The following is a 27,848-nucleotide window of genomic DNA, read 5'->3' as shown; positions in this document are numbered from 1 at the left end:
TGAAATTCAGTGCAATTTATTGAGAAAAGAAAGTGCAACATACTCGTCACCAGAGGATCTACAGCTCAGGGAATTAGGGGACAGAAGGGAGTCAGGATCTGAAGCCCAGATGTAGGGAGGGTTCCCTGGGAACCAGCAGTCTGGAGATCTTGACCGTGCACCCTCCAGCACTGAACCCATGGCTCTGCCCTCCTCAGACAGTGCTGAGATGACTGGCTTCAAATCACCAACTCCAAGTAAGAAAGGGAGATGGGCCAGAGTGGGAACAGGCCAGGCTGTGAAGGCCAAAACTGGCTTGGGCTCAGGGGTTGCTGTCCAAAGTAAGGGGCCATTTCAGGAAGGTTTCCAGGGGCATCATCATCCCAGACCAGCAGCAGGACCTCCATGGCCCTGGGAAGGTCATGGGGATGGAGAAACCAGGAGTTCAGCTTCTTCTCCAGGGAACTTGAGGAAAAATGTGGTTGACCCATATGCATCTACTGATGCCAAGCAGAGAGTGGGAAACACTATTGCAGGCTGAGTGGGAAGCAGGTGGTTATAGAGATTTGGAACAGTAGATCACTTGGTGGAGCTATGCTGGCTTGAGCTCGTGGTCTGGGAGAAGCGGATACTGGTGCTGCCTCCACCACCAGACTTGTAGCCACTGCCTCCAGAAGTCTGGATGCTGCCAGAGCTGGAGTCCATTCCACTGTGGCTCACAGAGATGCCACCTGCACCGCCGAGCCTGCTCCCACTACTGCTGCTCTGGTAGCTCCCGCTGCTACCCCTGCCCCCAGTGCTGCCACTGCTGACCCCTCCATAGCCACTGCCGCTGCCGCCACTGACTCCATAGCCGCTGCTGCTGCTGCTGCTGCCACCTTTGTAGCCACCACTGCCACTGCCACTGACCCCTCCAAAAACTCCACGGCTACTGCCAGAGCTGCCACTTGCGCTGGTGACATTGCTGACCACTGCTACAAGACAACAGGCACACAATTCAGGCAAAGGGCCTGGGAAACTGGAAGCCAAGGACTGTATTACATCCCCACCCTGCTTGGCCATGTGACTTCGAGAAAGATGCTAACTTATCTAATGCCTCAGTTTGCAAACCATGAGAGTGAGCCTGGCCTCTAGTGCCTTCTCCCAAGAACAGGAACCAGAAATCTACAGAAATTTCTGGTTTTCCAACCTAGGCCACTCCCCAAACCAGAGGGGCTTTAGCTTTGGCCTGAGAGGTTGTCAGCTTACACTAGGGGCAGAGCATGTGGCCATGGCCTGAGATCCTAGACGCTGTCAGGTGGCCTGACTTCCTTGGATGGAACAGGCCTTCTTGCCTGAAGGTCAGTCAGTGAGGTTGTTTCTAGCTGCCCTTTTACAACCCAGGAAGAGGGTTTTTTGAATGGGCTACTTACAAATGCACACGGCACTCTGACATTCTCCAGACATCCTGAAAAGGAATAGGAGAGGTGAATTCTTTCTGTAATGAGTCAATAACCAAAGAGTTGAGAGTTCACAACTTTGGGAGCCACGCCCTCCCATTTGCCCCACTAGGGGTCAAGCTCCTGCAAGAAGAAAGCCTATTCCAAGTCTGTTTCCATGACCATATCTCCCCAGAAAAGGGGGCTGCTTCAAGAGGTGAGAATTCCCACACTTTTCCCCTTAGCCCTTAGAGATTATCTTCTCTAGGCAAACTACTTGATGCCCAGCTCTGCCTTGATTGGCCTGTCTCCACTTCTCATCCCCTGCTAAGACCATCTTCCCACCTTAGCATGCCCTTTCATTCTTCTCTACCCAGCCCTGGATTTTTTATTTCCAATTCTGCCTTTCCAAGAAGGCTTCCACATTGGGCCCTCCTGGGGTGGTGGTGACATGATTGGGGTTGTTCAGGGTGGAGAAAATATGGGAGGGGCTGAAACTCAACGCAGGATGGATTTGAAATGTACCACCTACACTGTCCATCTTCCTGTGTCTTATTCTTGTTAATGGAGCAGGCACGTCCACATATCTGAGAAGATATGGAATGGGTCTGCATATCTTGCCAATGTGTGCCCACTGGTGTTGACCATTCCCTCCTCATCCCATGACTCCTAGTACACTTGACATCACCTTCACTCTCACTTTCCTTCTCATACTTGGGTTCTGCTTCCTCCATCAGATTGGGAGCTACCCAAGGACAGAGGGTTAGCTACTCCCTGAGCACATGATGCATTGGGCAGAAACTCAGCAGAAAGATCTCTCAATTCTTGACACTCCTTTAGCATTTGATAACCACTTGCTAAGACTTTATCTGCTGCTTAATGCTGTATTATTTTCCAAGAGCATGGATGTATCAACCGTCTCCCCATATGGACTCAGCTTCAGGGGTGGGGCTTGTAGGACTGTCTATATTGAGCTTTCCAGTATGGTAGCCAGTAGCCACATGATGCTATTTAAGTTAATTAAAATTAAATTAAATGTAAAACTGTGTTTCTCGGTTGCACTAGCCACATTTCCAGGGCTCAAGTGGCCAATGGCTACTGTATTAGACAGCACAAGAATAGAAAATTTTCATCATCTCAAAAAGTTCCAGTGGACAGCACTGGTCTATCACTTGTCATAATGCCAAAGAACTTTCCTAATACATTGCACATAGTGAAGATCAATAGAGATATGTAACATGATATTGATGTCCATTAAACATTTGAGAGTTGGATGATCTTGATGGACATAAAATAGTGGGGCTTGAACCCTTGACTCTGTCATTCAAGACACTCCTTGCCCTTTGTCTTAGTGTTCCTCTCCTTATCATCTTGCCCCCTTTCCACATTATCAAAGGTCACTCTAAAACCATATCTGGAGAATGGTGATCCCATGGCCCCTCACCTGCACTCCTCTCCCTCCAGCAGCTTGCGGTAGGTGGCAATCTCCACATCCAGGGCCAGCTTGACGTTCATCAGCTCCTGGTAGTCACGCAGGAGCCGAGCCAGGTCATCCTTAGCCTTCTGCAGGGCAGCCTGCAAGTCTTGGAGCTTGGCATTGGCGTCCTTGAGGGCCATCTCTCCACGCTGCTCAGCCTCTGCAATTGCCGTCTGCAGGTTGGCATTCTGAGGTAGAAAATCAATTAGCATAGTGACCCGGAAACAAACACTTGATCTTTACTAGGAGTAGATCTCTTCCCCCACATCCTGCATCCCTTCCTCCCTTTCCTTAGAAATCCCAATGGAGCATGCTCAGAGAAAAGAAGTCAGTTTTGCAGTTGGTTAATTCATCTTTGTCCCATTGAAATCAACTTGTGGCTCATCAAGAAAGGGAGCACTAATTTGCTTTCCTATGCTGTTACAGGTAGTAGTGGTCTGGTTAGTCCCTAATCTTTTTTGCAAGACTGTTAAAAACTCTCTTGCCTAATCACTTCATTCCAATGATACAGAGCAGCCATCAAGGTTATGTGAAATGTGTGAGAAACAGCTTCACTAAGGGCAGATCCTGCTGACATCTGAGTGTTTAAGTCCAGAACTGCAGTTGCAAGATTTGTTAGGCAAACTAGAATAAACAAACATCTTTCTTGAGTGAGCATTCCAAGAAGTTCAACCTCCAACAGAAACATCTGGGAGAACAGAGTTTCCCAGACACTGCGCTATCCCACATGTGACACCATGAAAGGATGGAGAGAGCATGTAGCAGAGGAGCAGAGCTTATGCTGCTTCTCTCCGGGGCCCAGAAGACCTCTGGGATCTCTCCGTTAAACCCAGCCCCACCTGCTTCTTGACATTTTCAATCTCAGCCCGTAGCCTCTGGATCATCCTGTTGAGCTCCATGATCTCACTCTTGGTGTTCCTCAGGTCATCCCCATGCCTGCCAGCTGTGGTCTGCAGCTCCCCAAGCTGACAGAGGAAAAACCAATCAACGTGGCTTTTGCAAAGTGTTGGCACATTCTCAGTGAAGGTCATCAGGATCCAAGGACACAGGGAGGGTTCCCACCTTGGTCTGGTACAGGGCCTCAGCTTCAGCCTTGCTCCTCTGGGCAATCTCCTCATACTGGGCGCGGACCTCGGCAATGATGCTGTCCAGGTCCAGGCAGCGGTTGTTGTCCATGGACAGAACCACTGACGTGTCGCTGGCATGGCTTTGCATCTGGGACAGCTCCTGCAGGGAACATGGATAGTTACTCTTACCATCGCCTGGACCAGGGGATGCTGGGAATCCTCTACTAGCGGAGATATCCCAAGGATGGGGCTAGAGGTGGATCAGTTGGAAAAATAAGCTCACATTTTAGGCCTGGCTACAGCCTAAAGGATGTTAGACAACAAGGCTAAAGGAAATATGCAAAATATGCAAATATAATTAGGCTGTCAGCCTGAAAGTATCAGCCAATGAGTCTTATTGTGTAAGTTTCCATGGGCCCCCAGCAGGGAGGAGTATTATGAAGAAGCCAACTATGACATGGGTATAGAAGCCAGAGAGAAGGTGCAGAGCAAAATGGCCTGAGGACCTGTGGGCCAGGTCTATGCAGACTGAAGGAGCTCAGTTAACATTTCCCAGGTGGGGTGGAGCTGAGTCCTGAGCCCCATTGCTGGTTTTGTGAGTGTTGTGCTGTTTGGCTGTCCCCTAAAGTTATGCTTGGGAAGAATCAGACAGGAAGGTTCTGCAGCTTGCAAACCAAGGAATCACCATCTCATAGAGGGTCCTCAGGAAGCTGACTTCATCTGTCAGGCTGTCCACTTTGGCCTGCAGCTCCACCTTGCTCATGAAAGCCGCATCCACATCCTGCAGAGGAGGTCAGAAACCCAGAGAATGACCCTCTGTTCCCCTCCCACCCAGTGGCTCTTTCCTAAGCCCTCATGTCTCATCTTTGTTCCGCCCCCAGCTCTCCTCCTAATTGTGACTTCTCATCTTCCCTTTTAAAATAAGGAAGATCAAAATGGCTTTCTTCCTTTTCCTTGCTTGACATATCAAGCCCCAATACTTTAACAAAATACAAACCATAAGGCACAGAGTAACCATCTGATTTTAGGGTAGAAAAATCATATTTACCTAATATGTATGTGACTTTGGTTGTATAGTACCAGAAATCCCACCCTCCTGAACAGAAATTAGGGTATCCTCACTACTTCACTTTTACGATGACTGGTTTAAATATGCTACAAGTATTTGCTGATTGTTTTTAATAGCATCTGGAGTACATTTGCAGGCTGAAAATCTTGATTAATCTTACACATAAAGCGCTCATTATTAGTTCGCATTGCTAATCAGCCCATTAGTCACAGTAACATTTTAACATACCTTTCCATGGTAATATACTTAGAGCAGCTTCCTTCATGAAACATTTCATTTCCAAAAATGTAAGGAAAAGTGTCAATCCCACACACAATATAAGGTCCCTGTGCCCCAGAACAGCTGGCTGTGCACTCTCTCCACGGGGGCAGCTCCCAGAAAGGAAACCTGGATATGCTGGTCCAGGCTCACCTACCTTCTTGAGCCCCACAAACTCATTCTCTGCTGCAGTGCGTTTGTTGATTTCATCTTCATACCTGGAACAAGAAGAGGCACACATTTGAACACTGGCATTTCAGAAGTAAAAAAGAGAGGTGAGGATTCCAGGCACTCTCCTCACCTGTGCAGAGACAGGACGAGCTTCATGGGCACGTGCAGTTACACGGGACCCTGGGCTCAGGGTCCTCACACTTAGCTCAATGCTGGCACCATATTGACATTCTTTCTTTTTTTTTTTTTTTCTGAGACAAGGTTTCACCCTGTCACCTAGGCTGGAGTGCAGTGGCACAAACATGGCTCACTGTGGCCTCAACCCCTTAGGCTCAAGCAATCCTCCTGCCTCAGACTCCCAAGTAGCTGGGACTGGAGGCATGCACCACCACGTCCAGCCAATTTTTTAATTTTTAGTAGAGGCAAGGTCTCACTTTGTTGCCCAGGCTGGTCTCGAACTGTTGGGCTCAAGTGATTCTCCCTCCTCAGCCTCCCAAAGTACTGGGATTACAGGCATGATTGAAATTCTTAATAATTTTGTAACTAGGTTCCTGCATTATCATTTTGCACTGAGGCCTGAAAATCATGTAGCTGGTCCTGTCCAGAGACCTCTCAGAGCTCAGGGCACTGCCTGGCCCTCTTCCCTCTAAATCCAGTGATGGGCAGAGGTATGGGCAGTCAGTGAGAGGGCAAACTTCAAGGAGCCTGACCACTTGCCTAGGCTCTTTGATTGACTTTGCAAAGCACAATGTGTGCATATGGAACCCAGTGAAATGTTTGCTCTCATTGGGCATTTCTGCCTATTTCCTCAGTTTCTGTTTTCCTTCATTACAGTTACTTCTTATAGGAATTTCAGTTAAGAAAGAATTCATATCTTCTGAATGCATCAAAGTTGTGGGATTCCTGCCTGTTAAGGACTAAAATCTACTACCAAGAGTTTGTATTTCATAAAGCTTGAGGAATTGGACTGATTCTAGGAGAAAAGAGGTCTCTGGGCAGGACCTCTTTTTTTCCTCTAGGAGAAAAGAGGTCTCTGGATCTCTTTTGGGAATATGAATCTGGGTTGCCACTGGATTCCCAGAGCCCAGCACACAGCCTGCCACAGAGTGGGTGGCCACCACGTTTGTGTGGTTGAATAGGAATAGGGCCTCTGCAGAGCAGGTGTGCCCATCCCTGTGGGTTCTGATCCCTGGGGAAGTCGGGAGCTCCCTCCCACCTTGAGAGGCCCAGTTTGCTCCTTGCAGACCTCAGCGGTTATGGACTGCAACTTGGAACGTGGAGGAGGAGGCAAACCAAAGCTACAGAACAGGAGATTGGACGGGACACACTGATAAAGGCCTTTACCAAGTGCAGCCCTGGACATCTGCCTAGAATCCCCAGGAGCTAGGGGAGCACTCACACTCCTGGGGCCTGTCCACACCTATGATTCAGAATACCTAAGACTGGAATACAGGAATACGCATTGTTGACAAGCATCCAAAGTGATTCCTGTGTCCAGTCAAGTGGGGCGGACTCCCCATCCTAAAGGATTCTAAACTCTGGGAGGACTCTTTTGTCCCTCTGGGCTGGAATAGGAGGGGGCCCATCTGGAGCCTGAAATCTGTGTCATAGCCACATGGGAGTCTCAGTCCCCACCCTTTCACCCCCTTCTGCTTTGTCATGCTTCACTCAATAAATCCATCCCAGAGTATTGACTGAAGGCACAATTGGGAACAGTTGAAATCCCAAATTAGGACCACACCTCCCTGCTAATTCCCCAGAAGGGGAAACTTCCCAGGAGGAGCCCTCACTTCTTTTTGAAGGCTTCCACCAGGTCCTGCATGCTTTTCAGCTCTCCCTCCAGGTTCCCCCTCTCCCCTAGAAGTGAATCTAGCTGCTTGCGTAGGAAGCTGATGTAGGATTCAAAACAAGGCTCCAGGCTGCTGGGCCCTGAGCCTGTGGTCTGCTGCTGGAGCAGTTCCCACTTGGTCTCCAGGACCTTGTTCTGCTGTTCCAGGAACCGCACCTGCATCAAAGAGGGGAGAAAAGGAGTCAGCCTCTTGAGTTGGGCATGTGGGGCTGCCCATCCCAAATGTAGAAGTGTGGAGAAGGAACCCAGTTCTTCAATCTACAATTTCCCATGTTTTTTAATTTGGGAAGGATGAAGATTTAGAAAAGGGAGAGCTAGAATTTGTTGAGTGATTATGCCTTACCTGTTATTTTCATGTATTTCCATCACATTTAATCCTGACAACCACCTATAAAGGAGTTGCTGTGATCCCCATTTTGTAGATAAGGAAACCGAGATTCAAAGAGTTTAAGTTTCCCAAAGTGACAAGTCTACTGAGTGACAAAGCTAAGAATCAAATCCAGGACTGTCCTGGGTCTATAGGGATCCTTCAGAATACCACTAAAGGAGGTAAGCACAAATAAAGTTTGTCATTGTTTTTTAGATGTAAGCTTTTTTCAGCTCCATGAAGGCAGTGAAAACAGTCATTGAGGTCTAACATTTCTTTAGAAGTTTCACATAGGAAGACCTCCTTTCAGTTATTCAGCTTGCAGCTGACCTAGAATTCACTTCAGATCTTGGGCTCAGTCCCACACAGACCCAGAACACCCTCCTCTGCCCCAGCATGGACAGCTCAATTTAATTATTGGCTGAAGCACAGCATCATTTGGAAGGTAAGGCAGCTGCCAATACACCTCATTTAGATGCAGCCCCAAGATCTGTGCTAACACAAGTTTTTGATTACCAGCTACTTTGGATTATCAAGCAATTGCTTTTCAGGAGCAATTATAGTAACTGCAATAATTTCATGACTAAAATGGCTCATTCTTCAAAAAACTAAGAGCATGTTTGGACCCCCACTTCATTTACCCTCATCTCATTCTTAGCAGGAAACCAGGACCAGGAATTCTTCCCCCCATTTCACAGCTGGAAAAAGAAGGCCCAAAAAGTGAAAGAGGCATGATCACTGTCCTGTAGGGACCAAGACAGCACCAGGACAAGAGCCAAGCACCCCTGCCCTGTGTCTCACAAGTCCCCATGGCATCTTTCTACACCAACCCCTGGGCACCCCAAACCCTCCACAGCACCTCTTGGCCTTGTCCTCACCTTGTCGATGAAGGAGGCAAACTTGTTGTTGAGGGTCTTGATCTGTTCCCGCTCCTGGGCCTTTACTTGCCCAATCTGGGGGTCGATCTCCACATTGAGGGGCTGCAGGAGACTCTGGTTTACAATCACTTCCTGAATTCCCCCAGGAAAGCCCCCAGGGCCAAAGCCACCAGGACCACCAAAGCTGCCAGGCCCACCAAATACACCAGGACCACCAAAGCCACCAGCTCCACCAAAGCCACCAGCCCCTCCAAAACCACTACCTACTCCTCTGCCACCACCAAAGCCACCACCATAGCTGCCCCCAAAGCCACCTCCATAGCCACCTGCAAAGCCACAGCTGCTCCGCCCTCCCCCAAAGCCTCCAGCCCGGGAGCCGCCAGCTGCCACGCTGATGGAGATGCTCTTGTTGCTGCCCAGGTTGTAGAGGCTGCGACTGCCAAAGCTGCCTGCTCCGCTCCTGAAGCCACAGGCCCCTCCACCAGCTCCCCCAGAGTGGGCCACACAGCTCATCCTGCTGCTGCCAGAGACCACAGCAGAGCGGCCAGAGAAACCCTGGCTCCTGCCACTGAAGGATTTCTTGCAAACTTGTCTGTTCATAGTGAGAGAGCTTGGAGGTGAGCTAGTGATCACTTAGCAAGAGCTGAGAGGGATGGGGACAAGAGAGGAGACTGGCCTTTATATAACAGGGAGTTTGGCTTGGCAAAAGGAGAGGCGAGCAATTAGTTGAGAATCATCTTGGGTTTGGTTTGCCTCGTAGGCATTAAGTTACTTCTTGGTTCCCAACACACCTCAAAGATAATCCTCTGGGCCAGAGTGGCTTTGCTTTCTTAGCTTAATCACCTAAACTTGCCTCAGTTGACAAAATGCTGGAGCTCTCCTCCCTCCCTTTGTGTGCTGTCCTCAAGGGTTTCAGGGAACCCAAGCAGCACCTGATCCAGCAGGAGGAAGCAGCTTTAGACACCAGGTGATCCGGAGCCATGAGCTCCCTGACACAGGGGTGAGGACCAGGCAACCTCTTCCGAGTGGGCTGGGTCCCTCCCTGCAGCACCACAGTGTCCACAGGCTCCCGCAGTGGCTGCGCCCGTCTCTCCCATCATTAGGCCTTTTCTTCTAGTGGCATGTCACCTGTTCCCAACTCTTCAGAGGGCCTGGAGTGGGAGCGGAAGTGAGAGGGGCCCAGACCCATAGAGTCTGCTCTGCCAGCACCTCAGCCAAAGGCATCCATCTCAGCAAACCTGGAGTTTGGGCTGAGAAATGCTACTTATGGGGAAGAAATTACAGTGGAGGTAAACACGTCTAGCTCCTGGAACAGGGAGCAAACAAGTATGAGGTTTGGGAAGAAGAGGGGGCATGCACTGTGGAGAGCCTCAGACCAAGCCCTCCCCCCACCATCCTAGACTGACAGCAGGCAATTTCTGGACCCAGAAGCAAGAGGAGACAGAATCTGGTAACCCTCCAGCTGGCTGGTAGAGTCGGCTCAAGGACCCCATTCATCTTAGGAGGACAGTGTATCTTGTGTCTAGGCCCCAACTCAGATCTTCTGGAGGGGATCCCCTCCCTGCTTTACTCCCTGGTCTGGGTCAGATGCCCCTCCTTGTCTTCCCACCATACCCTGTACTTTTCCCATCGTGGCCCTGACATAAAGTATACTTACCTGCTTACTTGTCCATACCCCTCCGGTCCCTGAGCTTCTTGAGGGCAAGGCTTGAGTCCTGCCCATTCTAAATTATCCTAAATGTCCAGCTCCTAGCATAGGGTAAGCACGGCACAAACGTGTTAACTGACTGATGACTGATGTCTAAGAATGCAAATACCCAAAACCAGCTCCCACCCCAGCCCTATGAATGAAAATCTTCAGAGGAAAGGCTTGAGAGTTTGCATTTTTAACAAGCCCTCCAGGTCATTCTTATAATGCAGAAAGTCTGGGAAACCCTGGTCTAGACCATGGCTACTCCATATGGGCCAGGAATAGGAGGATGGAGGACCCCTGATGGCAGAACGAATGACACATGATGAGTTACTGCTGTCACTGCCAAGAGCTCAGCAGACCCCAAACCCCATCCAACCCACCTCCACACCCAAACACACCACACAGGGCAAGACCAAATCCTCAGGTTGTCGTCTGCATAGGAAATTTCACACATGACAGGAGCAGGTGGCACTGATTCTAGACTCCCTGAGAAATTGGTGGGGGGTCTATCTCCAGAATTCCAGCCAAACTGGCAGTGGGCACTCTGTCTTTCTGAGTTTCTGGTTTCTGAACAGTCCAGTCTAGGGGAGAGGATTGGTCTGAGAACCTTGGAACCACCTTGAGTTGAGCGACTTCAAGATCTTTGCAGCTAATTCTCAGCTCTCTGCTCTGCAGCTTGTCTGGCGTCAGATCCCAGATCCACTATCCACCAACTTTTAGGCCTTGGACAAGTTACTTAACTTTTATATGTCTGCTTTACCAATTGTAAAATGGGGCTAAGAATGGCAAGTACTTTATGGGGTTGTTGTGAGCATTAAACAAGTTAAGTAAATATAAAATGCTTAGCCCAGTGCTTGACACATAGCAAGCACTATATGTTTAGCTACTTGCCAGTACTCTATTTGGGGGAATGGAGAAGCAATAACATGTTTGGCCCTGGCTGTTCTCAAGACAACTTTGCATCCCTAAGAAGCTCACCAAAGGTGAGGAAAGGAGGCTGAATAGGAGTGAAGAATTAGAAAGCCAACTTGGGATAGAAAAGACTGAGACTTATACTGACTAGGGTTGGGTTGGGTGACCTTGGGCCACGATTTAACGTAAGTCTGTGTTCTAATCTGCCAAACACTTTCCTACCTTACTGGTTTGTGGTGAGACTTGCAGGATAATGTAAGTGAAAGTCCTTTGAAAATCACAAAATTCCACACAGGAGTAAGATAGCTGTGGTGTAACAGAAAACCTGTCATCATGGAATTCTGAAGACCTGGGTTCAAATCCTATGTCTACCTCTCACAATGTGGTGACCTTGGACAAGGTACTTGACTTCTCTCTCTCCTTATTTTTAAAAAGTGGCATTGATCCTACTTGCAGGATTGTTTTGAAATTTAAATACATAGTATTCAGCAATATATGTTTGGATTTTTAAATTAACATCATTCATCCACAGATAATCCAGGAAGAGGATTTCATGTTGAGTTCTTCCATGAGACTTTTATACGCCACCCATCAATTGAATGACAGCCCCTCCTGGTAAGGTCTTTCCTCATATCCTCTGGATCCTTTAAAAGCAGAAGATCACATGCTCTTCCTGGAAAGAAAGCTGAGCCAGGCTCAGCTGAAGCTCCAGGTGAGAGTCTGAAGCAAACAAGAACAGACATAAATGTCTCTGATTCCCTTCCCTCCCTTGGCTGCAGTACTGAGGTGGTGGATGGCAGCCTCTGATGTGTGGTTCACCTCTGCCACCCTGGCGTAGGCTGGAGAAGTGTGGTGGAGAAAGGTGATGCACAGATCACAAAAGCACGGGTTTGGGCTGGGTCCCCTAATCCGTGTCGCCTGAGCCTGCCAAAGCATCACCTTATTTAGCAGATGGGGATTGTCTTCTCAGCAGTTGAATGGAGCTGCTGGAAATACCCAGAGTTGCTATCCTCACCAACATTGCCCTCATTCACTGTAGGATCTTTCAGAACAGTATCTAAAGGGTCTGCCTACTGCCAGCAATCTGAGTTCCAATCTCTCACTGCCAGAACATTCTGTGTAAGGCTTGCCAGATGGCTGAGCACCCTGGATTTTTACTTCCCCACCTATAAAATTGGGGGCACTAAAACCAAGGAGTTATTCCCTCTAACCAAATTGCCCTCTGGTAGTCAACTGCGGTGAGAAGACTTCAGATTGCCTGTAACATAATTATGAGTGGAGGAATGCATCATGAGACAGTAGTCATTATCCTTGGCCAAAGTGAGCAGTCATCCCTCTCCACCACCATCTGCTGAGGATGAGGGAGCCATGGCTGCTGACTCTTTCTCCATGGAGGTTCGCAGATCCCATTTTCAAGATAATCGCCAATTTGTTCTCAAAAATAAAAAACGAATAATGAACGTTCTGGGTACGCTGCCCCTGGACTAGGAATTAGCATTCTTTTCTTGTTGAAATAAAAGCTTGTCACTAGTGAAGCAATTTTAACCAATGAACAGTAAAAATAATTACCATATAGAGCAAGATTTATAGTGAAAGCTTGATAAAGAAGCAAACATCTAAGTACAACTAAGTCCTTATGTTACTAAGGTCTTAGCTGTTAGCAACCACAATTTGTTCTGATTCTGGTCTTATCTCTACACTCGATTAAAATACACACCAGCTCATCCCTAATTCTTTATCTGGTACTTGGATCTCTCCCAGGGCTTATGCAGGGCAGAATTCTATCTCCCAAGATGGCCCTGATTAAAAGGTTCTGTGATTACATAAATTTGGGAAATGAAAAATCTATAGCTCTTTCTTGGGATTTTAGTAAAGTTATTTAGCATATTAAAAGCCCAAAGAAGTCCTATAGAAAATAATATTTTTGCCTTAATTTAATCACAGCTTCCCAAATTTAACAACAAAATCTTTCTATCTTAACATCTACTAACATGCTGTCAAGTATACTCGGGAAACACTAGTCCAACTAGCCATCCAGGATGGATGAGAATGTGCAGATAGACCAATCAGAGGATTAGGGCATAAGGAGACATCCTCATTCCTGGAGAAAGAGCACTTGCTCCAAGTGAGCTCCTCATCCCTGGAGAGAAAGCACTTGCTCCAAGTGAGATAGCAGGAAGCTGAGAGCAGACTAAGGCCTGGGGTTGAAGGTGCAGCAAGAAGGGCACTGGCATGCTGAAAACTGAACAGGTTCTCTAAAGACCAGCTCTCCTGTCAATGAATATTTCTCACCAATAAATGGATTTGGCTGAATATTTCCAAAAACCGTGGATATTTCATGGGCATGCTGGATTTTCTGGAACTCAAATAATTTCATCTCCTCCTCTCTTCCCTTGCAGCTTGAAAGAATGGAAAATATGGAAGCCTTGGAATTAGACGAGCCTGTGTTCAGATCCCAGCCTTGCCACTTTCCAGTTGCATGGCATCAGGCAAGACGTTTTACCCTCTGGACCTCAGTTTCCCATTCAGCAAATGGGAGTTAGCACAGCCTCCTCATAGAGTTGCAGTGGGGACTGTAGGAGGTAAAGTTGGAAAACCCTTACACAAAGCAGGTGCTCAACACTTGGCAGCCCTTGTGATGATGATGTCAATGTAGGAAGCCCTCCTAGAAGGTGTCAGTTTGGAAGCTGAAGAGGAAGGAGGAGTTCTAAGGGGTAGCCCAGTTTAGGGTGAAGGCAACAGTGAAGTCTTTGATTATTTTGCAACAAGTTGCAAAGAATCATAGTGTCTATATTGAGAATTACATTTTCCCATGTCTGGCCAAGCCATTTTCCCACTACAGGGCCTCATCAGTAATGCAATCTATCAATCAGCAAATACTTATTGATCTACTACATACTTTCTAGAGGTGTGGGGACTATGTTTCAGTGAAAACAATTTCCTCTTTCAAATCTTAACTCCTATTGCCCATCTGTGAATAGAATTTTAAAACAGCTAACATTGACTGCCTGACATATACAAGTCACTGACAGGTTGTTTACATGCGTCATTTCTAATTGTCACAAAAACTTTGTAAGGTATGAATTTTCATTCACATTTTACAGATAAGGGCATGAGGTTAATTAACTTGCCTCAAGTCAATTCACTTGCAAGCTTGGATTTTAATCAGACTGCCCAACCCCAAAGCCTGTCGTAAATTCATGAATGCTTTTCATCTGTATAGACTTCAGCAAGTCAAATTACACCATCCCAAAGTGAAAAGTCCACTTTGACATGTAAAGAACCCACCAATATTCTCTCCACCTGACCACCACATGATAGGTTGGACACCAGCCATGTGCAACCTACCATGCTAGCCAGGGCCACCAAGGCACTGGTCAGGACAGTCTCTCAGGGACAGAACACATGGGTGTGCATGGAATTTATAGATGACAAGAGCCGCTCCATCATCTGCAATGTAAAAGGTCTTCACCCTGTTGGAGAAAGAGCAAGAGGCCAGGAGTTTGCGCTGAGCTTAGCTGCTTGCTGGGTCTTAGATGTTGGAGTTGACCACTTGGCCCACAGGAATGATTCGCCACAATCTTCTCTTTCACTTTTTTTTTTTTTTTTTTTTTTTGAGATGGAGTCTCACTCTGTTGCTCAGGCTGGAGTGCAATGGCACGATCAAGGCTCACTGCAACCTCTGCCTCCCAGGTTCAGGAGATTCTCCTGCCTCAGCCTCCCGAGTAGCTGGGATTACAGGCGCCCACCACCACACCCGGCTAATTTTTGAATGTTTAGTAGAGACGGGGTTTCACCATGTTGGTCAGGCTGGTCTTGAACTCCTGACCTCAGGTGCTCCACCCACTTCGGCCTCCCAAAGTACTGGGATTACAGGCATGAGCCACCGTATTTTGTTTTTGCTCACCAAACAGGTAATCAAGATGCACCTTTAAATAATACATTTGTGTTGCATGTTAAAAAAAAAAAAACCCAACCTTAGAAGGTAATGGTCAGATCTGCCTTGAAGCATCAACCTGTGTTGATGAAAATAGTTTTAAACTTTGTGAATTCCATTGTGGCATCAAGGAGGAACACCCATCATTATCAAGGTATTCTCCTAATCAATCTCAATGGCTTCTCTGTCTGGAGATCAGAACTCCCCAGAGTTGAACGTGGGCCTGCTCACCATCACAGAGCCTTAGCTGTAGAAATCTCGTCTGCTAATGTAGGAACTTCAGGTTTGGTTTCTGGCTCAAAACTGTGGAAAATCGTTAGTCCACATACAAGGGAGGACATCCTAGAATCCAAGAAGACACCAGCCGGCCCCATTCAGCAGCATAGCACAGTAGTTGCATGTGTACACTTTGGATTTGAGGCCAGATCTGCCACTTCCCATCAGTCATGTTACTCTGCTTCTCCAAGCCAGTGTCCTCATCTAGAAAATGAGGATAATTGCTGCCTGCCTCCTATGGCAGTTGCAAAGGATGAAATGAGATGACATATGCAAAATGCCCAGCGTATGACTTGCACTAGTCACAAAAGTTAGTTGTTTAATCCAGTTGTTTTTGTTAAATATGTCAGGGCAGTAATTACCTTTAAGAGTCTACCCTACCCTTTTCAAAATCTCATTAGCTTAGTGAAGCTCACAGTGCCTGCTATGTGCCAGGCATTTTGCTGGTCACTGAGGAGCACAAAGATGAATCAGGCAGAGCCATCCCTTCGAGTAACTTCTATCTTAATGTGGAGAACAGGCACTGAAACTAGTCATTTTAATATAATACGGCACATGATAAAAAGGGATAGACAAAGTCCCATGGGAGTCCAGACAGATGCTCAGTGCCATGGAGGGTCTAGGAAGGTTTTCAGAAGGCAGTGCCTGGGTAATCCTCAGTGATGAGTGAGGCAGGGCAAGTGGGTGAAGGCGGGATGAGCATTCCTGGCAGAGAACAGAGCATCAAAGGCACAGAGGCGTGAGAAAGCCAGGTTGATACCAGAACTGCAGGCACCTTGTAGGCCATTTGCACAGGTCTTGAAAGTCTCCACATAAGGCCACACTGTTTCCTTGGCTTTTTTCCTATGTCTTCATCCAGAATAAAAGGGCATTTCCATTTTAAAATAAATAAACTTCGGGCAGGCACGGTGGCTCATGCCTGTAATCCTAGCACTTTGGGAGGCCAAGGCGGGCGGATTGCCTGACTCAGGAGTTCGAGACCAACCTGGGCAACATGGTGAAAGCTGGTCTCTGCTAAAATACAAAAAAAAAAATTAGCCAGGCGTGGCGGCATGCACCTGTAGTCCCAGCTACTCAGGAGGCTGAGGCAGGAGAATCACTTGAACCCATGAGGTGGAGGTTGCAGTGAGCTGAGATCATGCCACTGCACTCCAGCCTGGCGGCAGAGCGAGACTCCATCTCATAAAAAAAAAAAAAACTTCTACGAATACATACTTCCCTCAAATCCAGAAGGATCTCTATCCAGTTCAACTATAACCCATATCACTGTAACTAAAGATCTTCTCCCAAGGAGAGAAATGAATGAGACGACCTCTTGTTTGGCACAGCTTTCTCTGCAGTGGCACTGTGGACATTTGAGGCTGGCTGTTTATATGTTGAAGGGGGCTGACTTGTGTGATGTGGGATGTATAGTAGCAACCTGGCCTCTACTCTCTAGATGCCAGTAGCACTCCCCGACTTGTGACAACCAAAAATGTCACCAGACATTTCTATATGTTCCCTGGGGAGCAAAATTGCCCCCACTGAGAGTCACAGCATTAGTTTCACCTAGAGTCACCTTCTCCTGCCGCCGTCTTCTCCAGTGGTTGACGGAGCTGTCACCATTCAGTCTCATCACCACAGATTCCAAAAGTATCAGATTCTCCCAGCACACCACCATCAATGGTTCCCTAGGAGAGCCAAGTCACCTTCAGCCTTCAGCCTGGGCTGGAAGTGTTGATGGGGATTAGCTCTATCTTAGGCACAACAGAGATGTGTGTTAGACCATGTGTGTGCCAGAAGGGCTTGTGAAGGATGTAGTGAAGATTCAGATAAAATGTGTGAAGAAGCATTTTCAGAACTTAAGTGAGTTTTTTCTCGGTCATCCCAAGATTATCTCAAGGTTCCCACACTTTTTGTCTTTGTCTTTGTCTTTGCATAGAGGGAGAATGCACATGGGCTGAAGTGCTGAGAAGGCAGAGAGAAGAGGCAGTCCAAATCCCAGAAAGTGAGATCTCTGATGCTTGGCTAACAAACACTCCACCCAGTTCTAGGCAAAACAGAGAAGAGTCATGTAGAGATTTACCTGTAAATTACACAAAACGTTACATGCAAAACTTGATCATCAGCAGTCAAGTCTAGATTATCCATAGGCAAGCGCTGAACTACTTTCAAATTCTTGTGGAAAACAATCCTCTGATTTCCTTAACTGAGCCTTTCATAGGTGTGACACTGTTACCATTGATACTTGCTCTGACATGCAGCCTGTATTCTCACAAAGATATAGAAGGAAAACCTGAAATCTAAAAACACAACTTGGTCTTCCTAATGGGAAGTGAACCAGTGAGTCCGCAAGCTCTTAGAACAGGAAAACACTCTTCTGAGCATTTCTTCTGGGGAAGACAGTGTGGGGGTGGTTGGAGGGGATAGATGATGATAGATATATATAGATAGATAGATAGATAGATAGATAGATAGATAGATACATAGATAGAGGTGTAGGGTAGAAGTTGGTTCCTCTATGTCCAACAATGATAGACTGGATTAAGAAAATGCGGCACATATACACCATGGAATACTATGCAGCCATAAAAAATGATGAGTTCATGTCCTTTGTAGGGACATGGATGAAATTGGAAATCATCATTCTCAGTAAACTATAGCAAGAACGAAAAACCAAACACCGCATATTCTCACTCATAGGTGGGAATTGAACAATGAGAACACATGGACACAGGAAGGGGAACATCACACTCTGGGGACTGTTGTGGGGTAGGGGGAGGGGGGAGGGATAGCATTAGGAGATATACCTAATGCCAGATGACGTGTTAGTGGGTGCAGCGCACCAGCATGTCACATGTATACATATGTAACTAACCTGCACATTGTGCACATGTACCCTAAAACTTAAAGTATAATAATAAGAAAGAAAGAAAGAAAGAAAGAAAAAAAAAAAGAAGTTGGTTCCTCTGTTTCATTGCAAGTGGATATACCTCTCCACACCCAGGAAAGAGAGATGTGGAAGAGAGAGCAAAGAAATTCTTGACCATTGGCCAAAGACCCCAAATCCCAGTTTAGGATCCAGGCTCACAAGTAGGCATTATTCAACAATCACTGTGAGCTCTTTATGGGCAAAAGTATGCCTTAGAGGACAGGAAAAGCATGGACAACACAGGACTCACTACGTACTAGAAGAATGAAAAGTCTAGTCAAGTACAAGAAAGCAAACTCAAGCCCAGTGACTTAAGAGCTCTTGAAAAGTCAACATAGAATTGTGCAAAAAAACTATGCAAATGCTAAGGCAAAGGAAAAGAGGAGCACTGAGAAGCAGGTGAAGTTCCCTGCAAGGGGTTTTCAGCCTGGATTAGAAACAGTCAGGACCTGGCAGGGCGCGGTGGCTTATGCCTGTAATCCCAGCACTTTGCGAGGCGGAGGTGGGCAGATCACCTGAGGTCAGGAGTTAGAAACCACCCTGGCCAACATGGCCATCTCTACTAAAAATGCAAAAATTAGCTGGGCTTGGTGGCTTGCACCTATAATCTCAGCTACTCAGGAGGTTGAGGCACAAGAATCACTTGAGCCCAGGAGGGAGAAGTTGCAGTGAGCCAAGATAGTGCCACTGCACTACAGCCTGAGTGACACAGGGAGACTCCATCTCAAAAAATAAAGAAAGAAACAGTCAGTGCTGGGCTGAGAATATCCAGCCAAGCATGGAGTTAACTCCTTGGGTCCTAGGTCCTGGCACCAAGGTAACCTGCCCTGGCCATTCCTCTGGAAAAATTACATCTCCAAGAAATAGCCTCTCCACCCCACTCCTCCTGTACCAGGCTGTCCTTCAAGAAGCTGCATGGAGCCCCATCCCACCACCTCACCACTAGTGGTTACTTAGGTAGCAGGGGCTCCTGTAAACCCCACAGGAGAAACAAGGGCCAGCGAGCACAGGTCCAGGGAGGAACAGCAAAGGACAGAGGTCACAGTCTGAACGTGAGACTTGAAACCAGTGTGCATAGCGCCCAGGAAGGCCAGGCCTGCTCTGGGCTTTCCTTGGAGCCAATTTAGAACCCCCATGACTGCTTGGGTGGGGGCACTCTGAAGAACATGGCCTAGGCTCCACCTTCTGGTTGATTGCACTCCTGTCCCTGACTCTACCTTCCAGTCTGCTTTGGTTCTCAGCATGGGCCCTCTTCTCCACCCTCTCTCTGGAAAAACTCATTAGTTTCCACGGCTTTAAAATCCACCCTTAAGCTGATGATGTCCAGATGCGAGTGTCTAGCCCTGACGGGGCCCCCTTCTGAATCTACAGGCTCACATCTCTCCTGGATGTCTCATGTGGCTATCTCGTGAGCAGCTCCTGCTTTTCTAAAGCACAGCTGAAGTTTCTCTCCACACCCATCTCGCCCTCCCACCCCTCCACTCACCTCAGTAAATGGCATCACCAACCACCCAAGTGCTCATACTGGGAAACTGGGCATCCTGGTTGAATCTCCCCTTTCCCTTAACCTCCCCACCTCCATCCAGTCCATTAACCAGTCCTGGCATTCATCCAACTCAGCCTCTAGTTTCATTTCTTTATATACTTCCCACAGCTTAAAATTATTGTGTTCATTTGGTTTGCTTACTTTTTTTGTTGACTCCCTTACTAAAATGAGGGTGGGGTCAACATCTGATTTCTTGCTCACCAATTCGTCTCCAGAATTTAGCCCAGTTCCAGACAGAAAATAAACACTTAATGAATACTGGTTGAATGAGTGAACGAAGGAATTCATTGATAAAGACTTTGCCCAGGGTGAAGCAGCTGCCCCATGACTGGCCTGGTGCAGTCCCATAGGGCGAGCCCCCTAAACTGGGTTGGGCACTGAGCCTCCCCACCTGTCCCTCCCACTCCTTTCCACAGAAGGATACCAACCAGAAAAGGTACCTTCCTACCCAAATGTGAAGCAACAGCTCCTAAATCCTACCTCCTTCAAAAAGTGGATCCAGTAGCTGGATTTCCAGGCTGAATCTCTTCAACCCCCAGTTGCAGGTTTTCTTTATCTAACTGCCTTTCCTCATCTCTAAAATAAATTCAACCTTGTCCAAGGATGGAAATACTGCTTCCCTGGCCTGGCCTGGCTTGACTACACATTTCTATTCCACAGCCTGTGTGTTCTCTCCGGGTGCCCGGGCAGTGTGACATGCCTGGAAGGCATCCTCGAAGACAGTGTGGGGAAGTGGAAGGAGCTCCGGACTTGGGATGCAGGGCTTCATTCCTAGCTCAGGCATTCACATGCTGTAAGACCCTGGAGGAGTCACCCCTCCTCTCTGAGCCTCAGTCTTTTCATTTGGAAGCAAAGGCCTTGGACTCCTTGTTTCTGAGTCCTTTCCAGCAGTCACCTTCTGGACAGCACTCCCACGGCCAACTAACACATTATCAGAGCTTCTTAGTGCAGGGCAGAAGCCAGGATGACAAGAACTCTCATGGCTGGTGCACCTATTTTCAGGCCCCAAGTGCATGCACAGTGCTAGGTGCAGGAATGGGGGCCTCTGCAGGAAATGCTGGATTCAAGGAAGCTAACAGGTTTTCCTTGCTACTGAACTTCTTAGAAACTCTAATATGTGCTCCAAAAAGAAAAGATGTGATGGGCGTGGAGTCTTTTATTGCAGAGTGTCTCAATGGAATGGTGTTCCTGGGTCAGACTTTGAAATAGGCTGCTCTGGGGCCTATTTCCATCCCTGGGCTTCCAGCAGCCCGCACTTTCCCGGAGCACCTTGATGGGGGAAAAGCTTTCACGATGTCAGCTGGAGTGAGAATCAACACCAAGGGAAGAAACCCTCTGTCCCCAAGGCCCTCTTAGTTCCCCCACATGAGAGAAGACAGGGAGGAGATAGATGTCTGCATGGGCCAGCCTTCACCACTAAGGACGGTAAGGGTACACAGGGTACAACAGCGTCGGGGAGCAGGACCTCTCCGTCCCCACGGTGCTCACAGAATAATGAACAACCGGATGCGCACCATGGACGGAGAAGACGAACTGCCTTTGTTTCAGAGGAAGAGTTCTCCAGCTGCTCTGTGGATCACAGAGCCCACATGGGAGAGGCAGAGGCAGGGAGGCCAGGGAGGTGACCAGGGAGCTCAGTGCCCTAAGGAGAAGGACATGGAGCGAATACTCAGAGGCCCGGAGTGAAACACAGTGCACTTTATTGGCGACAGACCGGAGGGGCGGAGGGGGCTGTGTGCTATATACATCAGAGCTGTAGTGAGCATCCCACCCAGGGAGGGGACTCCAGGGCAGCAGAAGGTGGCGGCCTAGGCCACACCTGGACAATCACAGGCACAGGCTGGAGCCGGAGAGAAGAGCCTGAAATTCTCGTGACTGGGCTTGGCCGGGGATCTGGAAGGAGGAGCAAGAGGCCACAAGCCTTCCAGCGCAGAGCCGCGTTCTTGGGGAGCATGGGGTGGCGCTGGGGGTGTTGCCAATATGGGGGCGTGGGGAGCGGAGGGGAGGCGCTGGAGTGGCTGCGGTGCTGATGCGTGCTCTTTATCTGGAGTAGCGCTGGGAGGACTGGGAGGACTGAGAGAACTTGATGCTGCCGCCCCTGTTGCTGGCCGAGCTGAAGCCCCCGCCACTGACTCCATAGCGGGCGCCAGAGATGGAGCCAAAGCCGCTGCCACCGCTGAAACCGCTGCTGCTGCCGCCGCCAAATCCACCGCCGATTCCACCGCCGCCTCCCCGGCCAAAGCCACTGCCTGAGCCGCCGCCCGCACTGAAGCCACCTCCTAAACCACCGCCCAAGCCTCCGCCGTAACCTCCTCCATAGCCACCTGCGGAGGCGGAAGTCGTGCTGCTGCTGACCACGGCTGTGGGGGAGAGGACAGGACAGCGATCAGCGACGGCGCCCAGGCCAGCTGCTATGTTATCGTCAATGATCCACCGGGCCCACGACTATCCAGAGCTGATCAAGGCAGCTTTGCACAGGATGTTCACCACGAGCCGTTCCAAGGCCACTAGCTACTCACTCCCCTGCCGTTAAGCCATTATGAATTAGCCAGTGGTTCCTCCCACAGTACAATCTTGATGACCCCCTTGGAGGGGATCTAGCGTCTGAATTTATCCTCCCATCAAGAGGCCCCCTGTTGGATATTCCACATTGGCCGTCGAAGCCTATTAAAAGTGCCCTGAACCCAGAACAATTACAAAAGCCAATCGCTTCCCTCTCCTCTCCCAGAAAACCCCTCCAACTTCCATAAAAATATGTTTAAATTAGTTGCTACTACCCTGGATTAGTGCAGATATTTCAGAATTAACTCTCATTTTCTTAGCTACTTTCGGTACTTACAGATGCTGACAGCACTCGGACACTCTCCAGACATCCTGTTTGAGAAAGCAAGAGAAAGTGGGCCCCGTCACAAAGCACATCACCAACAAGTCCACGGACCAAGGGCATGAATAGCAACCAGAGCTGAACAGAGAAGCCTGGCAAATCAGGTAAGCTTTCTCCACCCCTCTTTGGGCCATAGCAAGGAGAGCCTGTGGGCACTGGTTGCATACGTGCCCTGGGAGGGAGTGGGCTGGTAGACGCAAATGCTTCACCACAAGGCCTCTCTTTATACAGCAGGGCTCCATCCCCAGTTACTTGATCACTTATCTGGCCCTTGGCCTATGACTTGATCCAGGGGGTGTGGGAAGACGGGACTGGAGGCTCACCTGTACTCCTCGCCCTCCAGCAGCTTGCGATAGGTGGCGATCTCCACATCCAGGGCCAGCTTGACATTCATCAGCTCCTGGTAGTCACGTAGCAGCCGCGCCAGGTCATCCTTTGCCTGCTGTAGAGCAGCCTGCAGCTCTTGGAGCTTGGCATTGGCATCCTTGAGGGCCATCTCCCCATGTTGCTCGGCCTCGGCAATGGCCGTCTGCAGGTTGGCATTCTGGGGCAAGGGAGGTAGAAGGAATGAGCTCAGTAAGAGGGCCCCAGGCCCTTCCTGACATGCAATGGATTATCCCATCTTAAAGTCAGGGAACATTACTCCTCCCCTAGTGCCTCCATCTTGTCTCCATTTGTGGAGATAGTGCCCTGTGGGTCAGTCAGCCTGAGATGACCTCCAGACGTCTATTCCAGGGGAGGAGTCCTGAGATCCTAGCCCCTGCCCCTCAGCAATCATCCCAGGTGCCAGCATCCATGACCATCCCACCTGCTTCTTGACACCCTCGATCTCTGCCCGCAGCCTCTGGATCATTCTGTTGAGCTCTATGATCTCGCTCTTGGTATTTCTTAGGTCATCCCCATGCCTGCCAGCCGTGGTCTGCAGCTCCCCCAACTACAGAACAGAAGGGAAGATGGGGTATTCCTGCAGCTTTGCTTGACTTGTTTCTACACCTCCAACATCACCCACCAAACCTTCAGAAGCTCAGTAAGGCATTTGCTAAAATGATACTGCATTGTGTTTCGGCAGGGAAACCCCCAAGGCAGCAGGAAAGAGAACATCTGGGTTGTTGTGGTAGAAGATTTTCCTACCCTGTAGTTCCTGAGCAAGTTGGAGTCAGTCCCACATAGCAGGCAACCACCTCCCCCAGGGGCAAGACTTTCTGCAACTGAACCACCATTAGAAGGATGACTTCAGAGGGTAAAACCAAAAGGCATTCACCCAGTGACCACTGGGAACTCACTACCCAGCTGTCCAATAGGCCACGGCCTCTCTGAAATCTCCAGTGGATCCCGTAAGAGGTGACTAGCACCCACCTTGGTCTGGTACAGGGCCTCAGCTTCGGCCTTGCTTCTCTGAGCAATATCCTCATACTGTGCACGAACTTCAGCAATGATGCTGTCCAGGTCCAGGGAGCGATTATTGTCCATGGACAGCACCACAGATGTGTCACTGATGTGGCTCTGCATCTGAGATAGCTCCTGTCAACACAGAGGGAGTTTGTTCACTTTTGGGGTCCCTGTAACAAGCACACAGGGCCCTGAAAGACTCTTGATCAACAGTCTCATTCACTGATTCCTTGCTCCACATGTGTATCAGCCACACCCTGTCCCCAGCCACTCAGAGAACCCCATGTCTGCAGCTTATCCTGTGGAATCCCTTCCGAGGGTCCTCATCTCCAGGCTCATCCCAGATGTCTTCTGGGGCCTATATACCAAAATGCACCAGCCTCAAATCTGGAAACACCTCACTCTCACTCTCCCTCTGTCCCTTCTTAGTAGGTAACATCCTCACAGCATCGTAGAGGGTCCTTAAGAAGTCGATCTCATCTATCAAGGCATCCACTTTGGCCTGAAGCTCCACCTTGTTCATATAGGCACTGTTCACATCCTGAGAAAAGAGGAAGATAAAGGCCTTATTCTCCCAATGAACAAACAGCAAACCACAACTGCAGCAAGAAAGAGCAGAGGGGACTGGTGCAGTGATGGTCCTTGTCTAAGACCAGTCTCCACTTGAACGGGCAATTTGTATCTCATTAGGATGGTCTAAGTTTAATCCTACTAAAAAACTAAAGACTGATGAACTAACTCTTTTAGGGATCTTCCAGACTAAGGTGCACCTGACTTCTGTTTATTGCTCCAAAGGCCTGAACTTGGCAGCTCTGTGGCAGTGGAGTGAGGAGATTCCCCCAACCCAGCCAGAAACCTGCAGCTGCAAGCCTCAGAAACCTCACACACAGCCCTTACCTTCTTCAGAGTCACAAATTCATTCTCAGCAGCTGTACGTTTATTGATTTCATCCTCATATCTGTGTGAATAAAAAAGAAACAGCTGAGTTTGGTTTTGAGGTCATCGTAAACACCATTGTTCCCTGGAACTCTGAAAGTTCATCTCTTCCCTCCCTCCATCCCTATCCTGCCTCTCTCAGTTGAGCACATCCTCTTTACTATCTCCCTGTTAGTTGGGGGACCAACCAAGGCAATTTGCCCAGGCAAACTGTCTGGTTTTAGCACTAAAATTTCTGCATCCCAGGAAACCCCTCAGTCCCAGGCAAACCTCTGGATGGTTGATCACCATACCATGAGTTGTCCCAGAATCTTTCACATGCCAGAACCAGGATCTTCCCCAACCTGGCTCATGAGGAAATGCTTCCCCAACTCTAAACTCATCCGTTTTTTGTTTTTGTTTTTTTTTTTTAGACATAGTCTTGCTCTGTCACCAAGGCTGGAGTGCAGTGGTGCAATCTTGACTCACTGCAACCTCCATTTCCAGGGTTCAAGCAATTCTGTTTCCTCAGCCACCCGACTATCTTGGATTACAGGTGTGTGCCACCACACCCAGCTAATTTTTGTATTTTTAGTAGAGATGAGATTTCACCATGTTGGCCAGGCTGGTCTTGAACTCCTGACCTCAAATGATCTGCCCACCTCGGCCTCCCAAAGTGCTGGGATTACAGGCATGAGCCACCAAGCCCAGCCTAAACTCATCCTCTTGCCACAATTTTATTTGCAAAGCACCATGCTTGGAGAAGGAAGGTGAGGGGGAACTGAATGAACCAAGCTGTCCTTCATGAAGGTAAGGAGAGGGAAACGGGCCAGGAGACACCACTGCCCAGCAGTCAGGGGGCATGTAGAAGGGGCCAAGACTCTGAGACAGGGTGGGCCATGGCATCTTCCCACCCCTGCCCTGTCACTCACTTCTTCTTGAAGTCTTCCACCAGGTCCTCCATGTTCTTCAGCTCAGAGTCCAGGCGCCCTCTCTCCCCGAGGATGTTGTCCAGGTAGCTCCGCAGGTAGTTGATGTGATTCTCAAAAAGAGGCTCAAGGTTGTTGGTGCCTGAGATGGAACTTGTGCCCTGCTGCTGGAGCAGGTTCCACTTGGTCTCCAGGACTTTGTTCTGTTGCTCCAGGAACCGCACCTGCAATGGTTGCAGGAAGCAACATCAGGCAACACTTGTAGCAGAGGAGCAGAGGGGCCTTCACTCAGGTAGGACTAGGTGTCTATCTCCTGGGCCCCCAGCACAAAGGCCTAGAAAGGATGCAAAGATAGGCTCCTACTGTAGTCAGAGAGATTATGGTCAGATGGGTGATGAGTCAGGACACTACACTTGCAGCGTGGTTTGGAAAGTTACAAAGGAAGGGGAAGTAGCTCCTACCTGAAAGCAATAGAATTATTGCTTGTTGTTCCTGGGAACTTCATGACCCTATCTTAACTTCCAAAACTACAGTACACTCTACAAAAATGCACATAAACCTCAGCAGTACCATTTCCACCCACGACTCTACTGACATGCTAGCTCTTCAAAAACAGTGAAGTGATGCTGGGAAGCTGGGAAGCAACACTGGCTGGCATGCCACAGTTAGCATGACAACACCTCTTTTGGGCCTGGAGGGGAAGCAGCCCCATGAGAACTGTCCTGGTCTGGAGAAGCTCACCGAGCACTCTTGTCTTCCTGACTAGGCTGAGTAGGAATGCAAAGTCACTCATTTCTCTGTGCTCCCTTGGGACTAACTAAGGTTCTTATGCTCTTAATCCCTGCTCCAGGTAATCAGCCTCCTCTGCCTGGCACAGCAATATGAGGGGGAAAGGGCTTCCTGGAAAGCCTCAGAGGGCAGCTTGTATTTGAAAAGCCTCCCATTCTTGATGGACCCTTCGCTGATGGCAGCCGTGGCCCTTGCCTTGGGCTGCCTGCCCTGCCAGCCTGGGCCTCAATGAGGCAATGACTGGAAACTTCAGCAGGGGTTCCCACAAACAGGATGTGTGGTGCTCAGGTCCAAATAGGGGACAGTTTTCTTTCCACACCTCCCCTCACTTGACCATGTGGACAAACTCCTCAACCCTGAATATCTTCCCAGACCCTAGAGTTCCACCTAACTCCTCACCCTCCAGTCTGGCCCATCCAAGAAACATTTAAACACTGTGTCACAAAGGTCAAATTCAAAGTCCCCAGCCCAGGAAGGGATGGCCAGTCAAAGCTTCATTACCTTGTCAATGAAGGAGGCAAACTTGTTGTTGAGGGTCTTGATCTGTTCCCGCTCCTGGGCCTTTACTTGCCCAATCTGGGGGTCGATCTCCACATTGAGGGGCTGCAGGAGACTCTGGTTGATAGTCACTTCCTGAATTCCCCCAGGAAAGCCCCCAGGGCCAAAGCCACCAGGACTGCCAAAACTGCCAGGCCCACCAAATACACCAGGACCACCAAAGCCACCAGGACCACCAAAGCCACCAGCCCCTCCAAAACCACCAGCCCCTCCAAAGCCACCAGCTCCACCAAAGCCACCTCCCATTCCTCTGCCACCACCAAAGCCACCTCCATAGCCGCCCCCAAAGCCACCTCCATAGCCACCTGCAAAGCCACAGCTGCTCCGCCCTCCCCCAAAGCCTCCAGCCCGGGAGCCGCCAGCTGCCACGCTGATGGAGATGCTCTTGTTGCCGCCCAGGTTGTAGAGGCTGCGACTGCCAAAGCCACCTGCTCCGCTCCGGAAGCCATAGGCCCCTCCGCCAGCTCCCCCAGAGCGGGCAGCACAGCTCATCCTGCTGCTGCCGGAGACCACAGCAGAGCGGCCGGAGAAACCCTGGCTCCCACCACCAGATGTCTTGCTGGCTTGTCTGCTCAT

The 27,848-nt window shown here is 49.0% G+C and overlaps 2 protein-coding genes across 2 annotated transcripts; both read right to left on the bottom strand.

Annotated features, from left to right (window-relative positions):
* Window positions 1–9,187, bottom strand: KRT76 (keratin 76). The gene is made up of 9 exons (XM_003831052.4): window positions 8,534–9,187; window positions 7,230–7,444; window positions 5,426–5,486; window positions 4,627–4,722; window positions 3,937–4,101; window positions 3,714–3,839; window positions 2,842–3,062; window positions 1,392–1,426; window positions 1–953 (listed from the first exon to the last, which is right to left on the bottom strand). The coding sequence occupies exons 1-9, from the start codon at window positions 9,131–9,133 to the stop codon at window positions 559–561; spliced, it is 1,914 nt and encodes a 637-aa protein (XP_003831100.3). The 5' UTR covers window positions 9,134–9,187; the 3' UTR covers window positions 1–558.
* A 12,326-nt stretch (window positions 9,188–21,513) lies between these two features.
* On the bottom strand, window positions 21,514–27,848 carry KRT3 (keratin 3). Its single transcript, XM_003831047.3, has 9 exons — window positions 27,216–27,848; window positions 25,929–26,149; window positions 24,979–25,039; window positions 24,527–24,622; window positions 24,049–24,213; window positions 23,501–23,626; window positions 23,016–23,236; window positions 22,648–22,682; window positions 21,514–22,168 (listed from the first exon to the last, which is right to left on the bottom strand). The coding sequence occupies exons 1-9, from the start codon at window positions 27,846–27,848 to the stop codon at window positions 21,849–21,851; spliced, it is 1,878 nt and encodes a 625-aa protein (XP_003831095.2). The 3' UTR covers window positions 21,514–21,848.

The sequence above is a fragment of the Pan paniscus genome, chromosome 10, assembly GCF_029289425.2.
Source record: "Pan paniscus chromosome 10, NHGRI_mPanPan1-v2.0_pri, whole genome shotgun sequence".
In the NCBI taxonomy this organism is placed as follows: Eukaryota; Metazoa; Chordata; class Mammalia; order Primates; family Hominidae; genus Pan; species Pan paniscus.
Note: the sequence above shows the minus strand (reverse complement) of the source record. Positions and strands in the feature narration are given on the sequence as shown.

Excerpts from the sequence above, each read along its gene's own strand:
- KRT76 (XM_003831052.4), bottom strand. The coding sequence starts at position 9,133 with ATGAACAGACAAGTTTGCAAGAAATCCTTCAGTGGCAGGAGCCAGGGT. Across the intron at positions 4,102-4,626 it reads TGAGGACCCTCTATGAGATG|GAGCTGTCCCAGATGCAAAG; the intron begins GTGATTCCTTGG and ends TGTTCCCTGCAG. Across the intron at positions 954-1,391 it reads TCAGAGTGCCGTGTGCATTT|CAGTGGTCAGCAATGTCACC; the intron begins GTAAGTAGCCCA and ends GTTGTCTTGTAG.
- KRT3 (XM_003831047.3), bottom strand. The coding sequence starts at position 27,848 with ATGAGCAGACAAGCCAGCAAGACATCTGGTGGTGGGAGCCAGGGTTTC. Across the intron at positions 23,627-24,048 it reads AGGCCCTGTACCAGACCAAG|TTGGGGGAGCTGCAGACCAC; the intron begins GTGGGTGCTAGT and ends TCTGTTCTGTAG. Across the intron at positions 23,237-23,500 it reads TCGAGGGTGTCAAGAAGCAG|AATGCCAACCTGCAGACGGC; the intron begins GTGGGATGGTCA and ends CCCTTGCCCCAG.